Below are 24,751 nucleotides of genomic sequence, written 5' to 3' on the forward strand. Positions count from 1 at the left end.
ATACATAAGACAATGGATTTACTCCAAAACATTGGAATATGTTCAAGTATCCAATGGAGCAAAATTTTAATGAAATACAGTGAAGACATGAAAACTTCACAACAATAAAAACAGTAAAGAAGATTTCAATGTATTTGTCTAAGAAGAAGTATGCATAGAATGCCTCAACCAAGAAGATCCAGTGCAGGGAGTATACAGCTCTAACACACATCGCGGGGACACAGACGTGGAGACCAATGTACATCTGATGCTGCCGGCACCAGCTGCTGTTAATTGGTGCTGACCTGCCTCTACATCTGCTCACTTACACAATGAGAATTCTAACAAAACTTGATTACCTTAGTATGAAGTGGTACCAGGTACTGTTGAGTGAAGTTTTATTGTGTAATTAGCATATTTAAAGTTAGTTTTAAATGCTTACAAGAGCTAAGGCATATAAAAGTATGGAAAATCTACAACAGGTGAGGAAATTCAGTACCCAACTATGGCCATGAAAATTAGCAAAGAAGTGCCTTACTGGGCTGAGTTGATAAATTTAATCAAAGCTCAGAGTGTAACTCAAAGTAAAGAACTAGGTTTAGTAAATTCTCAGTTAAATACCCAGAGTGAAGCTTTAAATGCTCAGAAGGAAACTTTAAATATTCAGACGACAAATTTAGGTTTGTTAAATGCCAAAGTCGATTCTCAAAGCAAAGAATTTAGTAATCTACATGAAGGCATGGGGGCTTTGAAGACTGAATTCAACACCGTAAGTAATAAAGTAGAGAATTTAAAAGTAGATTTAAAGAATGAGTTGATAAATTCTTTGACCACTCATATAAATCATATGTTTACTAACCTTAGCCAGAAACAGAATGATACCTTTCAGGATTTGTCAAAAAGGTTAGAACTTAACATTCAGAACAAATGTAATAGTGTAGAATCAGAATTTACTGAAAAGTCAGGATCATTTGTAAAAGTGTACACTATTAAGTATACTGATGTAAGGCATGGGTTGTATACTTTGCAAGAGTGTAAATAAGCAGAATGAGTTAATACCAATCATTCAATCGCAAATTACAGGTGCCGATACATGGGTAGATAATGTAGAAAGAAATTTCAAAGAGAAAATAGATAACTCTGATATTATAAATGTAATCAGTTTGGAGGAACAATTTGGGGAAATTATAGATCGAAAAGTTACTGAGAGAATAACATCTGGGAATGTGTTGCCTATTCCTTCTTCTGAACTTAATGATACCAGGAAGGTTATGGATGACCTGTGAAAAGAGATTAAGCTTATCCAAGATAAAGTAAGAAAAGGGTATCTTCACCTAACGTTGTATTAACTAGTTAAGCTGTGACTGATTTACAATGGGGAGCTAAATCAGGGTTATCTAGACAGTTCCCTAATTTTAAACTGGATGGAGAGGTACATCCGACCCATTTCTTAAAAAGATTTAACCAAGCTTTGCCAAAAAATTGGGAAGATTCCAAGAGGATCGAATTTGTGCTGGGTACATTTTAGGGGAGGCCTCAGAACGGGGTACAGTAAATATTGAGAATTTTTCTTCTTGGGAGGACTTTCAAAAGAAATTTAAAGAGAAATACTGGTCTGCCAGTGATCAAGAAAAGTTAATATCAGATCTATGGGGCCCAAATATTATAATAATACTTGGGATACAATAAGGAAATATTTCAATTGGCATTTAACACAAAAAAGGGGGAAATACAATGTAAAGGATGTGAAATTGTATATCCCCCAGGGATGTTAACATTCTGAGTAAAGGCGCGGAGTGATGACCGTTGGATCCCAAATTGTTTTCGGTGCTTTTTCCAAATAGTTTCCTGCAGTAAATCCCTTTAAGATCTAGAACTATCCTAAAATCTTATTGCTTACAAAACTGGATATGATCATAAAATAGAGAACAACTTAAAAGACTATAAAATAGTGATATCTACACGAAATAAACTGAATAAAATAGTATATTTGTGGAAAATGTAATATAATGTGAATAATTGAACAACTGTTATACCGAAGTGTGTAGCTTTTCTATTTTGTATAGAGTATTTTACACCTTTTATGAGATGTGATATAGATGGGAGGGTTTGTATAAATTTTGAAAGGGATGGGTATTGCAGCTAAAAGCTTGATTTACAAGAACAGATAAATCATGACTAAAGCAAAACACATAACACACTTTTCAAACAACCCTCATAAAAAAATGTGCCTGATTCTTCTTCATTTGCCATTTCCATATGGCTGCTAGGATTTCCTTTGGGGACCTCAAAGGGTGAATGTGGGACAAGTCCATTCTGTAGGAAACGATTTAACACCAAACCTCCTTCGGCATCTCACTCAAGTACCTGAGAGATAGGGATCCTGGGGAAGGGGGGTGGGAAGGGTTTCATGTCTTTGAGGCTATCTTCTTTCTCTTCTTCAATCCTAGCAACCACATCTATTTCTTCTTTCTTACTTCTCATCTTGAGGACCTGTCTATCTTTTTCCTCTTTCCATATTCATAAACTTCTATCGCTGAAGTCTTTCCTTATTTCCGTGGTTACTAATAACCTATATCTTATCTTTAGATACGAAGGTCAAAGAATCAGACTACACAAACACACATCCACATATACATAAATATACACTTCTACACAAACTTTAAATTATTTAAGACAAAGCCTGTCACAATGTGAGAACTGCCAGGTGTTGTAGGGGAAAAGGTGTGTACGTAGCGAATTTAGCGCACATATATGTAGAGTTATGGATACATCGAATATACATAAGGAGAGTTGCCCATACACAATTAACAACTATAAAATAGTAATGAGTAATGGATAAATAAGAAAAAGGCGTGAACAATGTCAGTGCAATAAAAAGTCTGATGAATTGAAGGATAGTGGGACATATGTAGTATAAATAGACGTAATATCTATTGAAAGTGTAGAAGTTGGTAAGCAGAGGACTCTAGGGAGTGGATGATATATTACAGAATGAATGTGAAGTTTAAGATAGATTTATATTTTTACCAGAAGATACTTAATTATGGTATACACAGAAATGTATATTAAGGTAATGATCCATGAGGCCTACTGAGAAAGGATAAGGGGGACATACCTGGCAATCACTAAGTATAAAGGGCAGATGTACCAACATGGAGATAGGACAATCTGTGGCCTAAAAAATAGAGATGTTTTGTAAGGGGCATACCTACCAGAATGGAAAGAGGAAATGCTCTCATAAGGTCAACCCACAAGCAAGGAATAGGTGCTGATCCTACGAGAAGGGAACAGTATCATGACAAAATTCACAAATTTTATAAGAGTTTTTCTGGAAAGTGTAAATTCTATGAACAACTAGCATTATTATGTTTTGTGGAAGTAAATGAGTGTCAAAAGAACACTTTCATTTTGCCCAGAGTTCCTCCAAGCTACAACTAATGAAAATAGCACATACTAGGAAAAAGGTAGTACAAAAAGATAAGAATAGAAATTTGATTACTCATGTGTCATAAACACCTGAAGTTTTCGATTGAAAAAGGAAATAAAGAAAAGAAAAAGAGTTCTCCTCACAATTCCTAAATATTAGTAAAGCTGACTAAAACAACGAATAAATGCTCATGACACACACACACACACACACACACACACACACACACACACACACACACACACACACACACAAATGTATACTGTTAAGACATGAGATGTTATTATGAGTGATATTACTTGCATAATGATTATGTATAAAATATCACGTGTTCGATCTGAGAGGGAGGATATGTAGTGATTTGAGAATTTCCGTGTAAATTCTAAACCCACTCAGCCTTCTACTATCTCAGACACACGATATTCTAGATATGAGTGTGGGATGGCAGAATCCTACCTAATGCATGTCACATGTTTGTGCGTGCAGGTTTAAAATCAGTTGCAGGAAGAAAGTAGACGTGGCAGTCGAGCGGCACCGACAAGTACCTGTTGGACAATCCATAGATGTGTTAGTGAGTGTGCAAGGAAGAACCATGGAATCTATATGTAGCTCTGTGCTTATTGTGTCACTGACTATTATTATGTGAAACAAAAATAGTTCAAAAAGTACTCTTGTAGGCTCTTGACTCATCCTTGTGAGAGGCACGGCATTTTTTCACTCTCTTTTTCTGAAAGTTCTGGTGTCTAAGCAGACTTTCTTTTGAATGTAAATCAATTTGTTTCTAACATATGACTGTATGAGAGACTCACTGAAGTTACATATTATGTTAAAAGTGAGAATTTTTATTGTGCTTGAGAGTGAAATACATCGCTGATTGATGAAACGTAAAGTTTGTATGGCTACTTATTTCACTAGTAGAAAGAGGCTTGAAAGTTCCTGTACCTAGCATTATTTGACAGAGAAGAAGTTTCCAGCAGCTGGCTATCCAGTAGAGAAAAGTGGTTGAAAACCCCAAGAAAGTCATCTCATAAAGAAGTGGAATGTGGTTTGGGGAAATAAATCAGTATAACCCAGACCCACACTCACACTCTAAGTCATCAAAATGTTAGACACGGGTATAGTTGTGTTAAGTGTTGTTAGCACCTCACTTTTGTAGAGCAGAAACAGTGAGAGGAAGACTTGCCACATTCATCACAAACTGTCATAAGTTTAAGCTCACATATAATCACAAATTCTGCCTAGTGCTGCATATGGAAGCACCTGAAACAGAATTAATATTTCATAATAAATGCTTCATAACAGTATATCAAGCACCTGCAGGTAATGTCAAGCTGTTCATAAAACGCCTTGAAGCTCTACTGGCCTATTGAACAACAAAAACAAAGAATAATGGTTGCTGGTGACTGTAATGTAGATTTTCTTTAAAACTCACCCAGAAAGAATCTTGAATCAGTAACACTATCATTTGGATCCATTCCTACTATAACCTTCCCAACTAGGGCAGCTAATTGCTCACAAACAGACATTGATAATATACTTATAGGACAGTTTAAGGAACAAATTTCTACTGCAAAACCAATAGTCAATGGCCTCTCAGACCACAACATACAGTTCTTTTGTTGAATGTTAACACTGAAAGGAATATTTTATATTTATTGGTGGCCAACACCTTCATCTCTATTGATGAATTTCTGAAAATAATGCAAATATTAGTACAATATAACTTCTTTACAAATTCAGTGTAGCAATGTGATCATTGCAAAAAAGTGCTGTAAAATAATTCTTCTGTTCCGCATTTATTACCTCATAAATGAAAATATGTTTAAAAATTCTTTGACTCATTCCACATCCTGACAATCATTTCACTTGGGATCTGTGGAAGATACATTAGAATATTTGTTTTTCATTGTAAATATTTATTGTGTTTCTTCTTCTTCTGACATGTGTATAGGGTACTGTTGTTTGAGGAATAATTACTTCATTGTCTGTGTGCAAGAAATGTGTTTTAAATCCAGTATGTTTTTCCAATAGCTCTTGAAATTTCTAGTACTTTCTGCTACTTCATTTATATTACTTAGTCTGTACAAGAATATCTTCCTTGAATAATCATCTATTATAGCCAGGAAATATCTGGTACCTAGAACTGATCTTGTTTCCATCAAACAACACAAGTCAGAACATATTAATTCAAGGATAACATTCGTTCTCACTCAGAACCCTGGAAATATAGCCTTTTCTATTTGATTTCCAAGCATATAAAAACATGGAAAATCAATAGCTCCCATATAATTAATACCATCCATACCTTTCTACAAAACTGCAATTTTGCAAGGCTTAAATGTCCTAATCTCCTGAGCCACAAGTTCTTCCCAATAGTGATACGGAATTGATTTAACTGAACAATTATCTGGTTGGTCCAGTTTGTACATGCCATCAATCAAGCATTACTGTTGCAAATAGATTCTTTATCTTACACGTGGCAGTCTCATTCATGAAACATGATGGAATGTCTTTTTTGTCCCATCTTACCACCAGAAAGCATATTCTTACTTAACTGTAGCACATAAAGATAATTATTCCTTTAATTTTTGTCTTTTTCCTAGCAACTTGTGTGTCAATATGTGTGTCACAAACTCCTTCAATGGGTAAATTCCCATTATTTACTACTACCACTTGCGACATTAACACTGATCTACATGAATTCTTTCCAACACAGGAGTTTAGACATGTGCTAAAGCCCCAGATCCAATATAGCAGTCATTATTTATGGCTTTATATGTTGCAGTGAAAAATGTATTGTATTTTGAAGTCCCTTCCAATGACTTGACACTTTCTTCCCTTGTTTTGCTGAGAGACTTTCTTGCAGTATGACCATACTTATTACAATTATAGCATATTGGACTGTTACAGAAATTGTGCACAAAGCTTCTGTTGTCTTTCTTGTTCACTTGAAGAGATGTGTCACTATTCACAGAGCAACAATTTAGTTTTAACAGTGACTCCATTTTTGGTATATTGGAATTCTCTAGGCTCATAATAATCGGTCTGCAGTCATCTGGTAACCCTGTCAATAAAAATCTCTCTACTCTCTCATCCTTCACTTCAAAATTCAAAGCATTTAACCTATTATAAGTTGATTATTTTGGATACAAATTCTTATATTGTCTCTGTGAAGCTGTGAAGAGCATATTTAGCAAATAAATTCTTCTGTAAAGTCCTGAGTCTTCATATACCTGTTTTAATTTGTTCGAAGCTTCTTTTGAGATGTTGTGTTCTGCAAGTGCAAGTAGATTTCTGGATCAGTTGACAATATTATTTTTACTCCAGCATCACACACTTCAGATTTGTCCTTTTACTTCACTTGAGACTCATTCCCATAGCATCCCATTTTTAAGAACTGTTTTCATTGGAAAATACCATATATTGCAGTTCTCTTCTCCTTTCAATTTTTACATAAGCAATAATTAATTTAATGTAATAATTTTGGCTTCAGATAGATCACTGACCTTAGTAATTTCTTGATTCATATGTTCAACAAACTGTGTTTACTGGGCCCATAACTTGTTGTTTTCTATTTTAATACTCAGTAATTCAATTAAGTAAAGTGATCCTAGTTTAAAGTAGCACCAAAGAAACATTTTATTATACTAGATCATGCACAGAATATTCAGAACACTGACATATCAATAGGAATAAAGAACACGTATAGAAATAAAGGTAGATAACATGTATATGTTAACAGAGACATAGAGTCTCATTTATAGCAACTTCTTCTTTTCTTCTTTTTCTTGTGCTTTTGTCACACACTGGCACAGAGTTGGTATCGTTATTAATGGATTTGGTATGGATAATTTAAGGGGTGGCTGGATGATCTTCTTGTTGCCACCCTGTTACACCCTGGTATGGGTGTGTGTGTACCCCAACAATCTGTGTGTAGTGGTATTTATGTGTAAGTGAGTGAAAGTCTTCCAAATGTTTACAAATATGGAAGTGAGGTGGGACAAGAGTATCAGCCTAGTATTCATCTAGTGGGATGTGGGAAACCACCTAAAACCCACATGCAGGCTAGCTGATACACTGAACCTCATTGTTAATCTGATGAGTGGATTCGATCCAGGGCCAGCATACCTCCCCATCCCAGAATGCTTTAACAAGCATGTATTTCCAGACAGATATTCTCATTTATAACAACTCTATTCTGTAAATCACTAATAGCACAGGCCAATGAAAAATTTTTTTGATTTTTTTTTTACTTTGATAGTTGATATTTATAGATTTTTATGAGCTGAATCCAAATCTAGCCTTAGTTTTTTTGTATCACCCATAGTTTTCAAGCAATATGCTTTTTACTATGTAGTATAAAAATCCTATGCTATACGGTAAACAGGGAAATTAATGAAATGCTTTGTTACAACATAAGCATGGTTTGTATTTACAGTAAGCTACTTAAAACAATGAAATGTGTTAATAGAGGTTTCATTTGCCATCTGGAATTGGTTTGTATTTTCTTTCTCTTTTTACTTTGAAGCTTCTTGTGTAGCTTTTTCTATGATGAGTTGCTTCCTGAATTTCTCGGTGAAGTGACCAACAGTAGTCATCCATCATGTTGGTGTTCCAGTGGCCTTGGTAGCAGTTTTCCATCACTTTAATGTCCCGGTGAAAATGCTCTTCTTGCTCCTCACTAACATCTCCCATATTGTCCAGGAAGTAATCAAGGTGACTGTTCAAAAAGTGAACTTTCAGGCTCATTAAACATCCTAAAGTTTTACATTTCTTTAACATTGTAGCTATAATAGAAACATATTCTGGGTCTTTTTCATGTCCTAAGAACTTTGTAACGACTTGCTTGAATGATATCCATGCTTCTTTCTCATTTAAGGTCATTGTGGATTCAAAGTTAACATCAATTTTCTAATGTCAGGTCTGACAAAGACACCTTCTTTTAGTTTAGCTTTTGAAAGGTGTGGAAACTTTTGACAGAGATACTTAAATCATGGTCCATCTTTAGGCAAAGCCTTTACAAACTGTTTCATTAAGCCTAACTGTATATGTAGAGGTGGTAAGAGTACGTTTTTTGGATCTACAAGGTTTATGCGTAGAATGTTCTTCTCACCAGGTTTTAAAGACTCCCTCACAGGTTAGTTTTTTCTGCACCAGTGTTGATTCCTAGTCCTACTGTCCCATCCACACACATGGAAATTTCATAAAGTCACCTTGTTGACCAAGGAGCGTACATGTTACTTTTAGATTGATACATATCATCCTACCATGAGCAGAATGAGTATTTTATTTAGCACTATTTCTAGGTTTTCTTAGCTCTCTTTCATATGTACAGAATGTCTAACAGGTATAGATGCATACATGTTACCATTGTGTAATAAAACAGCCTTTAAACTAGTTTTGGATGAATCAATAAACAGCCTCCGGTCTTTCTTTTTGTATTCAATACCAAACTCATTCATCAGACCGGGACTGTCTGAGCAATACACTAAATCACCTTCTTGTTGTAAAAACTTGGAAAATTGCTGCTCTCTCTTTCTATACATCTATGCTGGTTCCAACTGACAATAAGTTCTTTTCTTTTAATTTAGAGCCAAGCAATTCAGCTTTTTCTTTTGTTAAGGCCAGATGCCTAACCAAATCATTAAGATCGGTCTGAGTAAACAATTTGGGCTCTAGACTCTCTGTATTACTATGGAATTCATTATCATCTGGTTCATCTAAATCACATTGTACAACAGAAAATTCTTCTGTTGGAATAGAATTTAAACCATCTGGTGGTTCAGGAATCGGCAAATCTACACAATGCCCTACTGGTCGGGTGGTGGATGGAAGATTAGGGTACCTTATTACCTTCTTGTTTTTCGAATTATGACCAGTAATATCAATACTGCAAAAGAGCAGTCATTGAAATGATTTCTTGGCTCCCTCCATATCATAGGAACAGAAAATCTAAAGGCTTTTTTCTCCTTTTTGGATCATTTTCTCAGATCTTCAACACACACATAACATACCTTATACAGAGCCCAAGATTTATCTTGATCATCAAGTTTAGATCCAAAGTATGATAAATAAACATTTTTCACGAAGTCTGTAATGTTTCTTTGGTGTTTTTTAATCACAAATTCCCACAAATATAACAAAAACTGTCAGAGGAGTTTTACAACCACAATTAGACATTGTACTGAGAACATATACAGGAAACGGGAAAGCGAGATTGACAGTACACAAAACACCATCTGTTAACATAAAAATTGAATTGACCTTTTTTTGCCAGCAAATGTTTTTTAGCAGTGCTACCAATGTCATCTACATTCATTACACCTCCTTTTTAAATTATTTTAACGATATAAAATCTGTTAAATTGTTTAAAAAATCTCTTAATTTAATAAATTTAACCATAAAATGTGAAGAAATGGTGGGTGACACAGTTTTTTAAGAATCATATTAGGATTACTCACCCTAAAAAACATAAGAATAAGGCATTTTCAGCAAAAAAGTTTTTCCATCGTTGACCTGTGTAGTTCATAGGATTTCAAATATATTAATTATTAGGGTATAGGATCACATTAATGAATAAGTTGAATCTGTCATTGTAGTATAAAGAACAACTAAAGGTGGATATGAACAACATGTCAGATCATTCGTAAAACAGAATATGTTCATCTGTAAAAATAAAAAATAAAAAAAGGAACATAAATATGACAATGAGAAGTCCAGGTTGGAATACCAACAGTATTATGAATAGCATAGATTGCTACTCACTGTAAAGATGACATGCTGAGTTGCAAACAGGCGTGGCCATCACCAAACAGTGACCAGGAGCAAACTGGACCACCCTGCAGCACAGCATGCAGGTGAACATAACATGCTTGATTTCAGTGGGTGCTTTACAGGCCAGGTCATCTGGATCCCCTCTCCACCGCCAGGTTTTCTGTTGTGCCTATTTCAACTCAATGTGTTGTCCCTGTGGTGAGTAGCAATCTATGCTATTCATAATATTGTCAACAGAAATATGATATTCATTTATTGGCAAGATTGTATTAAAATACTTGAAACTACAATAAAACAGAACACAAAGCCTTCTGAAACAAGATTTGAAAAAATCACCATCTTTTAAATTGAAATTCAGCTTTCATTTTTCAATTTCACTCAATGATGTATCACCATCAGACCAGTTACAAATACCAGTTTTTCAGGATCCATTAATGTATGCATCAATATTACGATGTAAACAATTCATCATCTCAGATTTTTACTGTTGCTTAGAAAAGTAAATGTCAAACTGAAGAAGCTCAATAAACATATTATGCACTTTGAGCAGACACCTATCTTTGATATGTCCTTTACTTCTCACTCCTTTAATACAGATTCACCCTCAAAATAGTGTATGTTGTTGGCTGTTATGTGAACTGCACAAGCTAAAGTCTGTAGCTCGCAAGATATGTCGTAATGGCCTATTTGATTGTTCAAAGTAAGTTGCAATATTCCATGGAGTATGGAGTGCTCTGTACTTCTTTTATGAGGTAATCTACTAAGTAACCTGCTCTAGACAAAGCAGATGATTGGTGGTGAACATGTTTGTAATTACACATCAAATCTGCCAAAACCTTTAGAAAACATAGCTTCTGGAGGATATTAAAATTATGTTAGCATGCAAGATAATACAGGAGCATTATTAGGGTTGCCACAAGTTTCCCCATGTGAAATGTCATGATATTTCCCTGATTCACAGACAAGTTTTAGCATTTTTTCCTGACATATTTTGAGATCTCAAGAGTAAGTTAATGAGTAAGTTGACAAACTTAACCGAGGGACATGACACCTGTGTCCGACCATCCTCATTTAGTTTTTCCATGATTTCCCTAAATCGCTTCAGGCACATGCTGGGATGGTTCCTTTGAAAGAGCATGCCGATTTTCGTCCCCAGCCTTCCCTAATCTGATGGGACCGATGACGTTGCTATTTGGTCCACTCCCCCAAGTCAACCAACCAAGGATATGAACTCTTCCCCCACCTTCATTGAAGCCAATGGCAGCTCAGTACCTGGCTACATGATATAGTGCCTCAAAGTCGCTACACAATGCTCAGATGGTACTGTTGGACACAATATGTAAAATGAACATCTCTTCCCTCTTGTCAAAAACACTTCGCTCAACAAAACCACTCCATCTGCAAATACAAAAACCATTAAAGCACAAAGTCCAGCTATTGGGCAATATTCACAGACAAGCTTGTGCAAGAACTCCTCACTATCCCTACTAGCAGCAAAGACTATATGGACAACCATAACACAAAGATAATGGATCTACACTTTGCTCATTGCATGTGAAGCATGTGTCCCATTCCACAAGGCCACAGAGTGAGAAGAGAGGATTTCACACAATGTTCTTCAACAGACCAAGAAGAAAAGAAGGATATACAGGTGCTATAGAATCAGCCTCATTCTCTCTCTCTGAAAAGGGAGTGGAGTTGCCTAGACAGTCGAGTTACAGCCTCTCTTACTCATTCGAGAGTCAAAATAGGGGCACACAGTTGCAGCTCCTAAACGCAAAGGAGCCCTTCAAAGCCTTTGTGGGAATAAGTAAAGCCCCCTCTACCCTCCGCTCTTTTCTGACAGACACACGGAAACAACAGCGTGGACGACACTTCTCCTAAAAGCCCACTCGTTGATGACATCGACAAAAATAATGTAAATCAAACTAGAGTGCAAGTAATTCATTCTCCTATGGTACCAAAAATGGACAAGATAAGTCACCTTAGCGATCAAACAAGGGAAAATTTGTACCCATGGGGTGGAAGGCATCACAATCAAACAGCTACAGCAGGCCCGCACGCAAGCCTTTCTTTCAACCCTCTTGGTACTTTTCAATGTATTTTTCTTGCTAGGAACAGTGTTTGGCCAGTGGAAACCAGCAAAAATAATTATGTCAGGAAAACTACCTAACAATACAGAAAAGTACAGACCAATATTTGCCCTCCTAGTCACTGGGAAAATATTTGAATTAATACTAAAGAGTCACACCAGCTGATCTGCTGATGTAAACAGCCTAAAACCTGTGCTTCTGACAGTATTGAACCAGAAAGGGAAAGTTTGACTGATAAGCTTATATTTGACACGTTGTAATGAAGTTTATCTAACTGATTTTTTGAGTAAACTAACAACTCTTAACTGGAAACATTTTCAAAGAGATGCTGTATTTCCACACTTAAAAGTTACCATCATATCCACTTAAACTGCGTAAATATCATGTCATGTTTAAACATACTTGTCTCTGAATTGTGTAAAATGGCCACAGTACAAGAAACAATAGTGCAAACGAGGAAATATCTAAAAAATAAAAAAAATTGCAAGCAAATGGTGTTTCCTGATGTGAGCAGAAATCTTAAGTGCTACAAATCAACACCTTTTCTAATGAACTGTGGTTAGATGAGGAAGGCAAGCCAAATGGTATATGTGTTTCATTAAGGCCACTGATGTTATTTTATTTCAATAAAATGAAACACACTTGGTGACAAAAATATCCATTTCCTTGGAGTCACAAGACAGATTTAAAATACCTTCACGGATTTCAGAAATAACCTCAGAAAAAGTAGGCCTCTTGAAAGAAGTGTATAAGGCAGGGAAGAATTGTGTAAGCCAACATTGCAGGTGACTGCTAATAAAATGCTGGTTCTAATATGTTCTTTATTGTTGGTTATTGCCCACTGTGTTATATCTACTATTTTACAGGTATGATTTTTCTTTTGAGAAATATATGAGTACATAGCGTACAAAACCACCAGCGACTGACACAATTTTCTTCTTCTTATTGTCCATACTTCCTAATATATAAACTACTTTTGAAGAGCCAAAATGTATTAGAACAAATAAAATTTCTATAAAATGCCACAATGTACAATGTTTGTGCAGTGAGACAGCCGCAATTCCTGAAATCCATTGCCCATGGCTTCTGGCCTACTGAGGAGGACTGCAGTCCTGGGTCCATGAATAAACCATGAACATCCGCTACATGACACCACACTCAAACAGACCCAGCTGCGGGCAGATCAGTGAGACTAGATCTGACAGGCAGAGACTGCAAATTAGTGGGAACCGAATGGCTTCAGATCAGCAGCCCTGATCCATTACAGATACCGGCAGAAATGGCCTGTGGTTTTAGCAAGTTGCAGAAATACACTCATGTCGCCAGCTATTCACAAGCCTCAGACTGCATGTTGATGAAATGAGACCATGGTGATCAATCTGTGCAATAGATAACTTGTTCAAATACTCTGAGAATTATTAATAATGAGGATAAGTAGCAACTCACTGTAAGGATGAGTGCTGAGCTGCAGACAGGCATGTAGAAAAAAACATCGTAATCTCACAACTAAATTTTCAGCCATAGCTTTTGTCAGGAAATGAGAGCACACACACAGTCACACAATCACTCAGACACAACCCATGCACACATGACCGCCATCTATGGCCACTGTGTCTACAATCTCTAAGAATCATATCCAAACAAACCACTCTTCTTGCCTCCCTGGCTCTTGTTGGCAGCTGCTAGGCTAGTGGCAAGAAGTAGTGGCACCACTGACTGCAAGCTGAACGGCATGATAGGAAGGGGAGAAGCAGTAGGAATGGGGGAATAGGGAAGTGGCGCACATGCTCAGCTGCACCCTGCCAGCGATGATGCGTGACACCTCAGTAAAAAACCAAAAACGAGATTTTCCCAGTGTTTTTTTTTCCAAATTTCCCTAATGTGTTTAAAATCCCCCGATATTCCCTGATTTCCAGAATCTGTGGCATCCCTGATTATTTACAGTCTGCACCTACTTACTACTAAACAAATGTGAAACAAAGTAAAATTAATTGCTTTTTCATCACAAATTATACATGAATAACTTCTTTTCTTCTGATAACAAACAGTGAATAATGGGATTACTGACATCCATAGAAAATTCTGTGGAATAAGTCTGGTTACCTACTTTTATTGTATTATTTAGAATAGAAGTGTACATCTCCCACCTGACATATTCATGCCCCCAATCAGCAATATCTCTCTGCAGACCTTGGAGGCAATATTTGAGGCACTCTCGTTTTCCTTCTAATTCTTTAACATCTGACATAGCCATTGACACAACAGATATTACATCTGCACACAGGCTTCGAGTCTTCCCTTCTTTCATTTTTCTGTGAATTTCCTGTTATAAGAAATGCTATCTAAATAAATTTCAAACAAAAATAGACTAAGGCTTTGCCAATATTTGTTAGAAATTGTGGCAGAATACAATGCCATAAATTTGTTGGAAGGAGCAACTTTCATTTGATTACCAGATTATTGAACTTTTCTACAATATACAGCAAAAAAAATTACACAAACCTTGAGTGCAGGATAATGAGAACGCATATGTTTTAAAGGAAAAGGAACACTTGTCATTGAGGTTGTCGCTGAACGGATAAGATTACGAAGAGTTTCAAGTGCATGTCTATATTGGCTGTAATCATCTTCCTGAAAAGAAATTATATTGTTAGTATCAAAAGGAAAGTTCACTTGAGAAAACTAAAAAAGTACAAAGAGAAGAACAGTTAGCCAAAACTTACCATAAGGAGGTGAAACACCAATATTATCTACTACACACATTTAAAAGTGAAAACTTCCCTATCATTCAGATCTATTATGTGCTTCCTCAGGGAAGGAGGACAGACTGGGAAGATTAGAATGGAGGAACAGGTCACTCAGATCTTAGGATGTGGGGGACCCATAAGTTGTGAGGAAGAGGGAGAAAAAAAGAAGGAACATGTCAGAGTCAGAGAGAGTAAGAGGTCAAAGACAGTGTAGCCTGATAAGTGATCCACATAAGAAATAGTATGCAACATTTATAGATATGGAAATAACTTTTTATTCATCAACTAAAATGTACATCAAGTCAAAAAGATAATGATAAGAACTAAACTTACAGATTACAGCAAAGATAATAAAAAATAAGTTTCAGAGAGATCTTGTGCACTTGTCGATAATCTCACAATGCACCAGCATAAAATGCATCACTGGCATACAATACTATAGTGCAGACCTTCAAGAATGTCTTTATACTGAAACTTGATCCACAAACCAAGTCTTGTGTGAGTCAGACACTGTGGTGCCCATGAAGTTGACTAGCTGCAGAAAAGGCTATCCACATGCTGTAACATGGGGTTGATCAGTGTCTAGAGAGTGTGATCTCATGACTCTGGACTGGTCATGGTGTGAGGTGTTTGTGAGACATCTGGAATACTTGAGGGAAAGATCCACACCAGTTTGACAAGTTCTTTTAAGGGCACGCCACTATATAGGATGTCTGTGCTTGAGGGTTATTGTGATGTGCCACATCGGATTGTGAAGCATCAGTGTTCAGGCCAAGTGAAGAGCAACTTGCATCAGAAGTGACACCAGCACCAGCTGTCACACTGCTGGCCCCCAGGGGCATCAGCTTCGGCAGCGGAGAGGTGTGTGACATTGGCAACTGTGGAGACAGCAGACACGTCAGTAACAATGGCGTCTGTACATATACAAGAGTACCAACATATCAACTTCTAGGTACCTCATCAAGATTTTATGAAACATGGATGAGGCAAAAAGCAACACAGAAATTGTACAGTAATGTACAACTGGAGAAATGTGAGGACATAATACAATACACCGATGAGGAATTCCTTGTAACCAGAATGGCTACTGCCGCAAAAGTACTACAGTTGAAATACAAACTCACTCATTGGACAATATCACAAGCAAAACTGACTGGGCGTATAGAACAACTAGAAAAGGAAAATGTCATGCTTAGGGAAGAAAACAAAAACAAGATGATCCGTTCATTTGCTAATGTGGTAGTCACTGGTCCATTCATTCAGATGGCCACCACAAGCCAAGCAAGGTAGCACACTATTTATCTAGTCCAAGGAAAAAAAAGAAGAAAAGGAAATACAGACACCTGTGACAGACATAACTGATCTGAAGAAAGAAATATAAGAATCAAGAAAACGAAGACAGCAAACAATGTAGACATAACTGAAACAGAAACAGGAGAGGAAATCAGGGAGCTGGAACAAAATTCAGAGCTAAATAAAGAAGTTTTATGCAAGCCACCTAGAAGTGTAGGTCGAAAGTGACAGTGTATGATAGGGGTCGGCAAACTATGGCCCACATGGTGGATCCGACCCGTGACGCTGTTCATCCGGCATGCCGATGATACATGATTTGCTTGATAAATGTATGGAACATGAGACATTTATGCCAAGTTGCTGATGTTACAGGTATTAAATCAGACAATGGAGCTTCTGAAGAAGAATTTGTGTATGGTGACCCACTCACAGACCCTTCTGAATTTTTCAAGCAACAACATGACCACCCATCATGAGAACCTTCGTCCCAACTTCAGAAAGTCAAGAGTTTCATTTCTAAATTTCATTCGTCACTGGCATCCTGACATACAGACCGAGATATCTTCATACACAAGGATCTGCAGATGTGTTCTCATGTTATGTTGGGAACAGGCTCAGTCAAATCATCTTTACAAACACATTACATGAGCTCTTGTCCTGTATACAGTGCATTCAGTGACATGCAGCCAGTCACCATCAGTTTCAGGCTTTTTTTGAAGAAACTGATTCTGAATTCTATGACTTGCCTTATCATAAAGTAGTGAGGTGGCTCAGCTGCAGTGAATCCCTGTTTTGTTTTTGTAAGATCCAAAAGGAAACATATTTTTTCTCACTGAAAAAGAGAGCTAATCCACAGCTGTCAGATCCTGCCTGGTTGTCAAAGTTATCATTTTTGCTTGACATTACCTCCCTCCTGAATGAACGCAATTTGAAACTTCAGAGAAGGGATAACTTCGTCTGTGATTTGCAAAGTATCATCAAAGGATTTTGAAGAAAGCTGTCATTGTTTGAAGCACAACTGGAAGGAGAAAACATTTCTCATATTCATTCCAGTCCTGGAAGAGATCAACTTTGTTTCCTGGAAAAAAATAAATAAATAATTTTTTTCAAAATATTTTCATATTTTGACAGAAATGAGAGGTGCTATTTTGTTTCAGAATCTGTATGACTAAACTTGACGATGTGCCAGTTGAACTGCAGTTGGACTTCATTGATTCACAAGCAAATGACTTGTTGAAAGAGAAGTACAGAGTAGGAAACCTTGTTGAATTTTATCACTGCTTACCTGATGTAGAGTTTCTGAAACTAAATAAATTTGTCACTGTTATAGCATTGGTGTTTGGGACAACTTATGTCTATGAGTAAACATTTTCAAAAATGAAGTCAGTACATCAAATGAGACTGATGAATATTTGAAAGCAATTTTCTTGATTGGATGCAGCAATTCCAAACCAAACATTACTGAAAGTTTGGAAACTAAATGCCAGTTTCACAAATCTAACTAATGCTTTTAAGCTGCTTATTGTTAGTTTGGGAGATGTGGATATGTCCATGCCTGATCTAATGTAACTACCTTCCTGCCAACATCGCCTTCTTTGATAAATTTTTTAGTAAGTACTTATGTTGGTTGTGCCATGCCAATCACCCATGATTAACGTGGAGTGCTGAACTTAGCTTCTCACCTTTTTTCTCCGGGCTATTGTTCTGACCTGTAAATGCTGTACAGAATGATGGTGCAACCCACACTCATCATTTTCTCAGGTATCTGGCCCGCAGTGATGGAAGTTTTGTGACCTCTGGTGTACGATGTTCCAGCTACCATGCCAGAAAGTAAATTAATTGAATGACTATATTAACAGAACTCGGAGGGAACGACAGACAGGAAGCAATTCTTAGAAGAAACAAAAGCCAGGTTTAAAACACACCCATGGGAGAAGCTGATAGTAAATTATGTGCTGGAGGTGAATCCAAAAGTAAGAGCACAATTGGTTATGCAGAAAAGAATATAAAATGGATTTTAATCAACCATTACAAAGGACTAAGCTTCAGTCACCAAACTGCCATGACTAACGGCACATTGCAAATTACTGTAAGGAAAACAACCAAGATGCTCCCATGGTGGAGAGTGTGACCATCTAAAAATAATCTGTAAAAATAAAGTGAGCTCCAATGCGCATAACATGTGCGGAAAAAAAAAAAAAAAAAATCATGCTGCCAATGAGGTAAAGACCGTGATGTACCAAATGTTCTTGGAGAGGGAAATTCAAAGAACTGAATATGGATTGTGCATTGTGCAATCCACTGGTGAGCATCACAAGAAACCAAAGAGTAAATACAAAAGTAGCAAATATCAGGTCAACAGTCAAAGAAAATGAAACACTGTCCGGAAAGAAAACTATTAAACCTGAACCCACTGATCAAACAGATTATAAAATTACCTGTCATCTTTGTAAGAAATGGAAACCTCCATTGAAAAGAAAGCGAGATGCTGCAAGAGCCAAAATGGCCAAAATATTCAGGTCCAGTGTGGAGGGCAGAATGAGAAGACACATAGCAACACAAACCAAACGTGTTTGGCCAATAAAAAGACCAATGGTAAGAATAATGGAGAGAAGGAGTGGAGTTTCTGGAAGTGGCTAAGAAGAAAGGAAAACTAGGAATGGACATCATGCCTACCTCTAGACAATGAAGACTTAAAGAAGCACATAATACCAAATTCAGAAAAAGTTGAAATGGTAATAAATGCGAGATGTGACAACACACAACACACTGTAGTAGTGGAGTGGGATAGCACACAACAGCTAATAGAGGAAGATTACAAAAATATACAGATCATAGAACCTACAGATGGGTACAGTAATTATGAAAAGGATACAAACTGTGATGGAGATGAGAAGAAAAATGGAAGAAGTTTATGGCTGGACCTGCAGCTTGTTTATGAAATGTGTGAAAATGCAGTGAGACTTGCTAAATTAGAGGATAAGCATTTATTAACCATAGCAATAAGCCATCCAGTTAGGCACAGTCATCCAGAAGGCTGTACCACAAATTTACCTGTCATGGAGGAAGCTGATCTTATTCAGCTCAGTGTCAACAACTTGCCTACAAATACAAAGGAACTGCAGACTCTACTTAATATTGTCTTTAAGAGGAGCCAGAAGACACTTGATAATGAGCATCAGTACAGGGAGTTACTGATGATACATGGCCAAACAGACAGGTTGCACTGGTCCCATAGTTATGTGCTCACTAGGTTTCCATAGCATTCACTTACTATCAAATTGCACACCAAATGCAATGGAACAGAGACAAATGATTAAAATCAGCCCAACAAATGCAACGCACAGTGCCATCGTGATGCAAGGACTTGGGACTATGTGTACAGGAGCCATATTCCAGAAACACGGTATTGGCCCAAATGCCAGTTACATTACAGATCATATCAGGTCATCATCCAGTGACCATGACTGTGGTGCCAGATAAAGACATGACAGTGGCAAAGACACATAAATCTTGTGATGGACACGTGGTGACAACAGAAATAATGACTGCCTTAGGAAAATTTTACATAACTAATCAATATTTTCTGTACAGTCAAGAGGTACAATCACACATAGAAAACTTAAAAACAGCAGAAACAATGCATCAACATGACAGACACACTTTTGTGATGGACACAAATGTGAAATCAACATTGTGGCCTAGCAGGGTGATGGATAAAAGAGGACTCTGCCATCAGTACACTACACAAGAACTTGACCTTCATGTCATTAATAGACCACTAAAGCCACCTACTTTCCAAAATTGTGCCAAGTGTGGCAACGGACTTACAACAAGTGATCATATCTCATTTACTTTACAATTACAAACACAGATAATGACTTACACACTTACATCCAGCCAAAGCAACTATACAATCTACTCAGAGCAAACTGGGAACTTTTAGAGACAGAACTCAAAATACAACGACTGCAAGGAAGTGGATTTGCTGTTGACATCAAAGCAAATGAACTGGTATGAGCACTGCAGATGGCACAAGACAAGGTGATCCCAACATTTGTTAGGAAGTCAAAAGGGTTTATAATTCCCTGGAGTCCTGCCGCATAGTCCTTAAGACCTAATGTAAGGCAGGTGAGGACATACTAACAAATATCATTAGGGGAAACAGAATGACAAAGTAGGCTGATTTTCTATCAAACAGTCAAACAATAATATAAAACACACTACACCAAACAAGAATACAAACATGGGAGGCATACATTACGGACCAAGTCAAACCAGATGTTTGGGGTTTTCCACACAAACTCACAACAAATAAGGATCAATCACCCCCTGTATTATCAACCCTGAGAAAATCCAATGGCACAATGACAACAGAGTGGGAAACATCAGTGCAGTATGTACTCACAACTTGATTGCTCGATGATACAACAATGGAAGACGCAGAGTTCCATCAGCATCTTTGCCCTGAATTGATAGAGCAGCATGTGAATAACAGTGTTATGAATTCGTTTTCCCAGGAGGAAGTGAGGCTGGGAGTAATGAAGTTAAAAAAGAAGAGAGCACTTGGAACTGATAGAATACTGGCAGAAGTGTTGTATCAGCCACTCGAACAAAACCTAATAGAATACTGGCAGAAGTTTTGCATCAGTTAGTGGATCAAATTGTGCCATATACAACAGTGTTATTAAACAAATATCTTTCTCAGGGTTGAGTGCCCAGAAGCTGCAAAATCTCAAATACCATTACACTAATGAATGGGAAGAGATTTACTTAGTAAATACTATAGCCAAAGTAGAGGAAGTGAAAGCTTCTGTGCCACTGCCTGAGGGACTACAGACAATTAGAAAGCATGAGAACCCCACAATATGGAATCAGAAAAGGGAAATCCACTGAGGATGCGATAAATCATGCAATGGATACTGTGAACACCTCAGATGACAAGTATGCTACAGGCATGACTGACATCGCTGAGTCATTTGGCAAGCAAGTCCATCAATGTTATCATGTTAATTTTTTTGGGCAACTTGAGTATTGTGTGGATCCTGTTGGTGACGTGCAGTAATTTGTGAAGTTATTTATCATTGTATACTGCCAACACTATTCACACTTGAGCCAGTAGTTGTTGCTGCTGAATGTGTAGGAACAAATCATCGGACACTGTGGAGCTATCTAATAAATTACACAGATGCCACCAGACCAAACAGGGTGACATGTTTCTCTTGATGTACCATTTGTCTGAACCAGAGGTTGATGCATTTTGTAAAGAGAGAAATAAATTTGTCTTCTAGTCTTCTGTAAGCTAAATCTGGTGGCAGGTGCACAATAATGTCTGAAATTAATGCAGTGGTTTAGAGGTCCAAAGTATTAATCACCAAAGTAAACTGGCCATCGTCATTGATCACTTGTTGCTGCTGAATTATGTTTCCCATTACTACAAATCACATTTGAAGTAAGGTGGGCATAAATGGCAGAGCCCATAATTGCGGGCATGGTGTGGGTGAATGTTGGATCTGCCAGAGAATAGGTCGTTGTTTTCAAATGTTGTCCTGCTTTGGCATATTTGTTCATTGCACCGTGGCAAGTGAATGCTGCAGAATTAGCATACTTTTTGTTGCAGTGCATAGGATTCATGTTCGCATTTGACAGATGAGAAAGCTCCAAAACTTGTATGCTGTTTCAGAGCCTGTTAATCTTGCTGATGATGGCATGAAATAGCCTATTGTTGTTGTCCACTGTCCATACTGAATTTAGGCAATAGTCGAGAATACTCTTCATAGAAAGGCTTGAAAGTTCCTAACTGGTGTCACCAATTGTGTATCCTGATAGGAGATAGCCACATAAATAATAGTATGTAAGCAGTATGGTAGAATAATATAATACCTATCACTTCCTAAGTTAACCTCTAAGGAAATAATCTCTTAATATACAACCCCCCCCCCCCCCTCCCATGCCTGATATTATAGTTATACTATTTTATGTTTTGATTTATTTACTCAAGTACTTTTTATCCACATTTCTCCATATCACATTTCGTTTCTTCCCTTTTGCCTTTCCAGTTTTTAAATGCGCTATTTATTTCAATTCTTCTTTGTTTACCTGTATTCATATTCATTTCTCATTCTTTCATATCAGGTGTTGACAGATGTGAAAATTACCAAACTATCAGTTTAATAAGTCACGGCTGCAAAATACTAATGCGAATTCTTTACAGACGAATGGAAAAACTAGTAGAAGCTGACCTCGGGAAAGATCAGTTTGGATCCCGTAGAAATATTGGAACACGTGAGGCAATACTGACCTTACGACTTTTCTTAGAAGCTAGATTAAGGAAAGGGAAACCTACGTTTCTAGTATTTGTAGATTTAGAGAGAGATTTTGACACTGTTCACTGGAACATTCTCTTTCAAATTCTGAAGGTGGCAGGGGTAAAATAAGGGGAGCAAAAGGCTATTTACAATTTGTACAGTAACCAGATGGCAGTTATAAGAATCGAGGGACATGAAAGGGAAGAAATGGTTGGGAAGGGAGTGAGACAGGGTTGTAGCCTCTTCCCGATGTTATTCAATCTGTATATTGAGCAAGAAGTGAAGGAAACAAAAGAAAAATTCAGAGTAGGTATTAAAATCCATGAAGAAGAAATAAAAACTTTGAGGTTCGCTGATGACATTGTAATTCTGTCAAAGACAGCAAAGGACTTGGAAGAGCAGTTGAACGGAATGGATAGTGTCTTGAAAGGAGGATATAAGATGAACATCAACAAAAGCAAAACGAGGATAATGGAATGTAGTCAAATTAAGTCTGGTGATGCTGAGGGAATTAGATTAGGAAATGAGACACTTATAATAGTAAATGAATTTTGCTATTTGGGGAGCAAAATAACTGATGATGGTCAAAGTAGAGAGGATATAAAATGTAGACTGGCAATGGCAAGGAAAGCGTTTCTGAAGAAGAGAAATTTGTTAACATCAAGTATAGATTTAAGAGATTCCATGTATGGAAGTGAAATGTGGACAATAAATAGTTTGGGCAAGAAGAGAATAGAAGCTTTCAAAATGTGGTGCTACAGAATAATGCTGAATATTAGATGGGTAGATCACATAACTAATGAGGAGGTATTAAATAGGATTGGGGAGAAGAGAAGTTTGTGGCACAACTTCACTAGAAGAAGGGATCAGTTGGTAGGACATGTTCTGAGGCATCAAGGGATCACCAATTTAATATTGGAGGGCAGCGTGGAGGGTAAAAATCATAGAGGGAGACCAAGAGATGAATGCACTATGCAGATTCAGAAGGATTTAGGTTGCAGTAGGTACTGGGAGATGAAGAAACTTGCACAGGATAGGGTAGCATGGAGAGCTCCATCAAACCACAACAACAACAACATATCATCTCTATATTGAAGCTGGAACAGTGCTTACCAATATACTATCTTTATCCTAGCACAATACTCTCTCTAACATCTCCTTCTTCATCTTTGTTTCTCCTCATCCTAACATCTTGTGGGTTCCCCTTATCCTGGAGTCTGAGAGATCTTCCCCTGCTTTATAACTTTCCCCAACTTACCCCTATCGTCAAAAAATAGGAATTATTTCCTCACTTTTTCATGTGTCTATAACAAGTAGGTACTTTTACTTAGCCTCCCTAAAGTAAATATTGGCCAGTCAATTCTCTTTACAGTTTTAAAATATGTTATTACTCAAACATATTAAAATATTAATGAATGTAGATTGCATCAACGCACTAACCTTCAGTTTTTCCATCATTAGGTTAATTTCCTCTTCTATGTGCTTGTTCTCTTCAGACTGAAAACAAAAGAAAATACAATTGTCTTACATGTGCAACTACAACAACACAAACAGAGTATGAAAAGGAAATAAAAATTAAAGGGCCATACGCCCTGTGCCCAATTCATGTACACTAACTGTTGGGGTTATTTAACAGTGGAAAGAGACTATGTTTAAAAAGTTGTCCTAGGATATAATCACTAAGCATTTTTTAAAATTATGCTGACAATTATAGCAAAGAGGCCAAATACTGCCTTTCCATCCAACAATAAACATTAAGCACATTCAGTATTAATCATTTCACTGTTTATAAGATATCTCACATACATGTCATGAGTATATAGCAACACAAATTTAGTAGAGATATGCTATTAACTGAACCACAATGAAGATGAACCACAACAATTCGAAAGCGGTAATGGTACCCTTTGAATAAAGGAACTGAAAGTAAATTTGTGGCTGGTTGCTGTCCCAACATCATCATCATTTGTCTTCAAATAACAGCCATGGTCCCCAACCATGTCATCATATGACAAAATTGCATGAACCACAATTACTCTATCAATGCAAAATTCTAAAAACATTTTAATGGAAAATTCATTATTTTACTGCCCTTGAAAAAGGAAAAGATGAAATGGAAGAACATAA

General features: G+C 37.0%; 1 protein-coding gene across 1 annotated transcript in view; it reads right to left on the reverse strand.

The window, feature by feature from the left end:
- LOC126252262 (26S proteasome non-ATPase regulatory subunit 2-like) overlaps positions 1–24,311 on the reverse strand; it is a 201,206-nt gene extending 176,895 nt beyond the window's left edge. Inside the window, exons 1-5 of the mRNA XM_049953134.1 lie at positions 24,242–24,311; positions 24,153–24,160; positions 24,065–24,121; positions 14,779–14,907; positions 14,424–14,599 (exon numbers count right to left, since the gene is read on the reverse strand). Coding sequence (XP_049809091.1) covers positions 14,424–14,599; positions 14,779–14,907; positions 24,065–24,121; positions 24,153–24,160; positions 24,242–24,311 — 440 coding nt within the window. The remainder of the gene's footprint in view (positions 1–14,423; positions 14,600–14,778; positions 14,908–24,064; positions 24,122–24,152; positions 24,161–24,241) is intronic.
- Between the last annotated feature and the right edge of the window lie 440 nt (positions 24,312–24,751).

This window comes from Schistocerca nitens, chromosome 4 (genome assembly GCF_023898315.1).
Source record: "Schistocerca nitens isolate TAMUIC-IGC-003100 chromosome 4, iqSchNite1.1, whole genome shotgun sequence".
Classification (NCBI taxonomy): domain Eukaryota; kingdom Metazoa; phylum Arthropoda; class Insecta; order Orthoptera; family Acrididae; genus Schistocerca; species Schistocerca nitens.